This window comes from Hakea prostrata, chromosome 5 (assembly GCF_041222555.1).
Source record: "Hakea prostrata isolate BN-2017 chromosome 5, UWA_Hpros_2, whole genome shotgun sequence".
In the NCBI taxonomy this organism is placed as follows: Eukaryota; Viridiplantae; Streptophyta; class Magnoliopsida; order Proteales; family Proteaceae; genus Hakea; species Hakea prostrata.
The window spans coordinates 42,640,811-42,647,534 of NC_142604.1; the positions used below are offsets into that span (position 1 = coordinate 42,640,811).

Sequence of the window (6,724 nt, forward strand, 5' to 3'; positions counted from 1 at the left end):
AAAGGATTCTTTAAGGCTATTATCAAATGCATCCTTAATGTCTATAAAATTTGAGTATCTAATGTATTTGATTTAATCGAACTCTGGATAAGTTAAGATCCTCCTTCGAGTCTAAATCAGTTCCCCTAAGGGAGAACAATGTGCTCCCTTGACAATATTGAACCACACATTAAGGGAGGTAGGCCCCACATGAGACTATTGAGATTTTTGTTTTTTATTTTTTAATATTAATATCTACAAATATATTCTATTTCCTACTGTGTGGTTTAAAACTGTCAAGAAAACACATTATTCTTCGCGATGGAGAGGTGATTCAGACTCTGCTGGTGGACATTAACAAGTATTTGTTATCTCCTTTCTGTTTTCCTTGGTAAACTATGGAACCGATGGTCAAATTTCCAAGGATTGGTTGATCCGGATCCAGATCTGATCCCAATGAACCCAACCAATCAAGATCCGGATTCAAACTTTGATATTTTCGAATGGAATGTCAAACCCTCAAGCTCATGTGGACCCCTGTCACTTTATGGCTTCATATCCAAAGTCATGTGGCCCACCTGTTGCAATTAGTAATTTGATTCATGGGCGTCCATGAATGGCTCAATTCTTGATTAAAATATAAATAAAGAAAGGTGACATTTTCAGACCTATAAAAATATTTTGCTATCATTATCTTATATTATTATTTATTAATTATTGGATTATGTATATGATTATTCAATTTCATTTACTTTGCATACAAATCCTTTGAATTTTATAAAATAATATAAAAACTAAGAGAGCAATTTTATAAAATAATATAAAAATTAAGAGAGCATTAGCTACAGGTCAGAATGTCATAAGTCAATAAATGTTACCAATAAGAGTGTGGATTTAACAAAACATCATCTCAAAGGGGACATAATTTCTCTCTCTTTTTTTCCATCATCAAACTTGTCACAAAGACCAGGTTCATAGAACCAAAAAATAGAAAGGGGGAAACGGTGGATAGAAGTTCGAATCTCGGGTCTTTTCAGTCTTACTGCCTATTGAGGCTGCCATTATTATACCAAAAGCACGTCGTCAAGAAAACTAAAATAATCACTCATTTGTGATACACATTATGCCCTTTTTTTTTTCTAAAAGAATTTAAAGCAAATTATATATATATATATATATATATATATATATATATATATATATATATATATATATATATATATATATATTATATATATATATATATATATATATATATATATATATATATATATATATATCCTTGGGTTTATAAATTATTACATTTATATCTCGTGGAACTTATTCTAGTATATGAACCTCTGACATGTGGCTAATATTGTCGACTTTAGATAGAAAAAAATATATATATTTAGGCTGGTTAAATCTTCTTATAAACGAGAAAAGAAATTGAAATACTTCAAGATCAGTCATTGTTGCCCTCTCTCTCTCTATTTTCCTTCTTATTTTTTTACGCTAAAAAGTGATTTTATTAAATTAAGAATGAAGAAAGAATATAAGAAAAATAAAACAAATCAATAAAAAATAACATTTGCAGAGCATGATCCATGCTTTCTATCTTTTCTTCGTATATTCCAAAAAAAATATCATCCTAGAAGATTTTAAAATAGAAAACTCCATTTCCTATCAAAAGAGTCAATGATCTAAGTTTGATTGTTCGTCCTACAACTTTTTCTCTCAACCAAGAGTCAATAAATTCTTACGAATTCTTTAAAAACAATCTCCTTTTGCCTAATTTTTCAGATTCTTTTTCTTTTCTTTTTTTTCTTCTTCTTCTTCTTTATCATTTTTTTAGTCAATTAGATTCTATTCTGATACTTGTTTGGATTGGATTGGTATCAAACCCACAAAGACAGAAGAATAGAAGAACCCTGGCCAGGTGCAACCCTCTCCAACCTAATGGCAAGATTCTCAACTTTTTTTTCCCTGGGGAGAAAGGTTCTCACTGATATGAACAAAAATATTAATGTCTCAATTGAATATATATATATATATATATATATATATATATATATATATATATATATAAAAGGTATGATGATGTGCTTCCAACCAAGAACATGACTGAGAACCTATCCAAGCTTCCAAAAATATAATAATCAAAACAAGTTTCCAATCTACAGCTAAGAAAGGGGAGAAACCCAAAAAGAAAAATCAAAAAGTACAGTTTGATATGATTGGATTAAGATGTTGCTAATAAAGAATTAGGGTTCCTTGTGGATCCTTGACATGATCAACCAGCAGAGGCTTCTCTGAACTCAATCCTTTTTCATCCAAAATCTTGAAAAACAAAAACAAAGGCCGAGTAGATGCATTTGCTACAACAGTTTCCACTCTGAATTGAATTAACACACACAGACAACACTTATTAACTGCATTACCTAGGGCCTGAAACCTCCTGTGATGAAATGTAAGAAAGAGATGGGTATGAAGAACCACTTGAGTCTGAATATCCTCCTTGTGGATATGGCCTTATTGCATTGACTCCATTAGATCCTTCGATCATCGATGCTTCGGTGAATCTCCGGCCATAGAACCTCAAGAAGTTCAGGGACTCAAGCCTTGGAACCCCTACAGGAATTCCTCCTTCTAACATTGCTACCACATTGACCATGCTAGGCCTTAGCATTGGCTCTTCATGGACACAACACAAAGCCACACGCACTAGCTTCTCCACATCTTCACTTGTTACTCTTCCCTCAAGCCTTGAGTCTGCAAGCTCCAGATAGCTCCCTTGTTCATGCATCTCCAATGCAAATAATGGAAAATAAACAGGACCCATCATGGATGATGCAGTTGATGAGCCACCACTACTGCCATTTTCATTGCTGGTGGTTTGAGTTTGCATAGAGGAGTTCTTCCTTCCTCTTATAAGCTCAAGTAGTACCATGCCATAGCTGTACACATCAGTCTTATCCGAAATTGACGAACTTGTGAGCCATTCCGGTGCTAGATAACCGCGAGTCCCCCTCATCGTCGTGAAGTGGCTAGACTGCTCAGGGGTGAGAAGCTTTGATAGTCCAAAATCTGAGATCTTCACTTGGGAATCATCATGTAAGAGAATGTTCTCAGGCTTTACATCACAATGTATGATCTTGTGCTCACACCCACTGTGCAAGTATGCAAGCCCCCTGGCTGTCCCCAGTGCAATGTCAAACCTATCTTGCCATTCTAATACTGACCCATTAGTGAAGAGAGTTCTGTCCAGAGATCCCCTGTTCATGTACTCAAAGACCAGAAGCTGTTCCTGCCTTCGCACACAGAAGCCCTTTAGCCTAACCAAGTTAACATGGTGAATGTTACCAATCACAGCAATCTCTGCAAAGAATTCCTTCCTCCCTTGAGGACCTACATGGTTTATTTTCTTCACTGCAACCACAGATTTATCAGGAAGAACACCTTTATAAACAGACCCAAATCCACCCGAACCGATTTGGTTCTCAAAATAATTGGTTGCAGCTTCAAGAACTTCATAATCGAACCTCACGGGTAAGCCAGGGATGGAGATGATCTCTTCGAGCTCCATCGAAGACCACGAACTCCGACGGTCTAGTTTTGAATGCCTTGAAAGCTTTCGCTTTCTCCACCAGAGTAAGCTTAGGATAACTGTAATCAAAAATAAAAACCCTGTTACAGGTAAGAGCACCAGAGCAACAGTTGGGAAGCCTGCTGAACCAGACTGGTTCCCATTCTCCGAAGATCCTGTAACCATCTCCTTAATGTATCCAGTTAGATCACCAGTGCTAGTTTGGCTAGAGTACAAGGAGGTCAATTGATTTTCAAGTAGATAACATGCACTACTGGAATTGGAATGGTAAAATCCCCAACAACTACAGTTTGAGCAGAGATTTTGGCAGCTGGCAAAACTCGCATACAGATTAGGATCTGATATTCCATCTCCAAAGTAGCTTACTCCGGATGACAATTGTGTGTACTTCATGGTAGGCTTCGAGGATGAATTCGTGCTTTTGGACAAGTTAGAATTACAAGAAGGCAAGAAATGATTTGACTCTGCTGGCAAGCAACCTTGTGAGCTATTTTGACTGATGGATTTAAACCCAGAAGGACATGAACAAATACCTGCTGATCCTGAAGAGCATAACCCAAGAGGGCCACAGAAGTCAGGAATTCTGCAATGATCATTTGGTGTTGTAAATTCCGCATTCCATGATTTAGGGGAAGAGAAGCTTTGGATGGTGAACTGTCCTTCAGGACTGATTTGTGCAACTCGGAATTGGGTAGGAGACAAAGTCACCTGAATCACAACTTCAGATTCATTTTGAAGATAAAGCCCAGAATCATTTAAGAGCATGAATGATACAGGAGCATTTGCATTGTAATAAGCTTCTGGTTCCATCGATAACTTCCAATAGTTCAATCCTTTCCAATTAAGCAACCCATCATATTTGCCCACAGTGAATTGATAATCTCCAGGAGATAAATCAGTAGAAGAAACAGAACTCACCAAGGAAGAACCAACAGGAACTCGTTGACCCATCACAATTGTATCAGTTACATTATCGAAGCTCTGCCAAATAGAGACATTGAACTGATCGAGTAATGCAAGATTGCCGTCCTCTGTGAGACGCATCAATGAAACGGATGAATTTAACGGCGGCGTTGACCATAGTTGGGTGGTGGCGCCGCCGGTGGTGTGGTCGTTTACGGTGAGGCCTTTAGAAGACAGAGAGATTCCGCCATTTCTGGAGATTGGGGAACCACGATTTGCTGACCATATGATCATGTTTGAGGGGGCATGAACGACGGTGAGGTAGTATTTGGGTTGTCCCTTGTCAGGGTTGGAGAAGACAGCACTGAATGTTCCATTTGGGGAGTTCAAGAAGACGCCGCCAGCATCGACGAATTGGTAGTAGAAATTAGTGTAATCTGGGCTGATGAATTCTTGAAAGATTTTCTCGCAAGTTGCGAGGTTTGGGAGCGATAAGAAGAAGAAGACGAAGAAGGTGATGAGGGAGAAGACGATGGAGCCCATACATAGGAGAGAAAAGAGATGCTGAAACCCAGAAACCAGAGAACCAGAGAACCAGAGAAAAGAAGAAGATGAAATGAAAGAGGGAATGAAGAGTTTGTTTAGCGATAGAACTTCACAGATTTCATGGCGTTGACTAATGGAAGCTCATCTCTGCTGCGTTCACGCACATTTACCGCCACTACCATTACAATTTTAAAATAGACTATAACAATAATAACAAGAGAAAATTATATTTACACCCCTGTTTTTGTTAATAATTATATTTACACCCCTGTTTTTGTAAATAATTATATTTAGAGCAAATTATTTTCACATCCCTATTTTTGTAAACCTCAAAATGAAGGCTTTCAAGTACTGATATCCCACTTCATGTTTAAAAAACACATAAATCATATTTTGTTAGAATGGTTAGTTATAATATTGCAAGACTATTATACTATTCCAAGAAATCTTATTCTCATTTACCAAATATATATATATATATATATATATATATATATATATATATATATATATATATATATATATATATATATATATATATATATATATATATTTCTGCCTGTGAAGGTTATTTGGTGAAGACATTGTTTTTGTATTTTTTTTCCTCTTTAAATTTTGGTAAGGGTATTTTTGGAAATAAAGAAAAATAAACAATAGTTTAATCATTTCATTAACAAAATGGACTAATATATTTAATGAATTGGAGGTGTCTGTGTTTTTTAAGCATAAAGTCGGGTGTTAGTGCTTTAAAGCCTTCATTTGATGTGTTAATGCAATTTGCTCTTGAATTTATAATCCTTAAAATTCATTCAATTACCTTTATATCTTTTATGTCGTAAATTACATCACAACTATACTCCTCTTATAAGAATATTATTATTTATTTTATTTTATTTTTGTGTGTAAAGAATAATAGAATAAAGTGATGAATCAGCATGTATTATATTTTTAAATTTTCAATATTAACCTTTCTTATTTCAATCACCAAAAAAATGAAAACATATTTCTTATTTTATTAAATTTATTATAATCTTGTCTTTTTGCCCCCAAAAAAATTCTAAGCATTCTTCTAAAATTGTCTTTTAAAATAAAGTCGATTCACCCAAAAGTGACTAGCATTTTATGTATACATTTTATTTTCTTAAACTTATATAAAGACTTAAGGTATACATGTCTTTTTTTTATATTTAAAATTAATGGTGTTCAGCACAAGAGGCATTTATTATAGAACGACTTTCAGGGGTTAACATAATTGTATAGCAAATGCAAAGGATGTAAATGTTATTTGCTCCAATAACAATATAGTAAGGAAATTCCAATCCGTCTCCTAAACTTATTTTCTATTCACTCTCAAAAGTTTTAGGGTAATTTTCATCTGGACCCCCTGAGGTTTGTTCTATGTCATTTTTAGTCCAAAAAAATTGAGACTTTGCATCTACCTCCCCTATACTATAGAAAAAGTCAATTTAATGACAAATTATCACTTTTATGACAAATTTGCCCTTATTTTTTTTTTTTTTCTTTACATTTTAAGGGGTTAAAGTTTATTAATTTACAAAATCAGACCCTCCTTCATTATCTAATTCCCAAATCTCTGGTTCTACCAATTCTAAATCCTTATTTTCCAAATCCTAGTTGAAGATTAGAAAATGAAAATAAATGGTTGAAACGTAATCTCCAAGTCGTGAGCAAGAGGTGTTTGTGTTTTGG

General features: G+C 34.8%; 1 protein-coding gene across 1 annotated transcript; it reads right to left on the reverse strand.

Annotated features, from left to right (window-relative positions):
* Window positions 1-2,035: 2,035 nt before the first annotated feature.
* LOC149016013 (S-locus lectin protein kinase family protein) lies at window positions 2,036-5,176 on the reverse strand. Its single transcript, XM_089156000.1, has one exon. The coding sequence runs from the start codon at window positions 5,009-5,011 to the stop codon at window positions 2,396-2,398; it is 2,616 nt and encodes an 871-aa protein (XP_089012126.1). The 5' UTR covers window positions 5,012-5,176; the 3' UTR covers window positions 2,036-2,395.
* Between the last annotated feature and the right edge of the window lie 1,548 nt (window positions 5,177-6,724).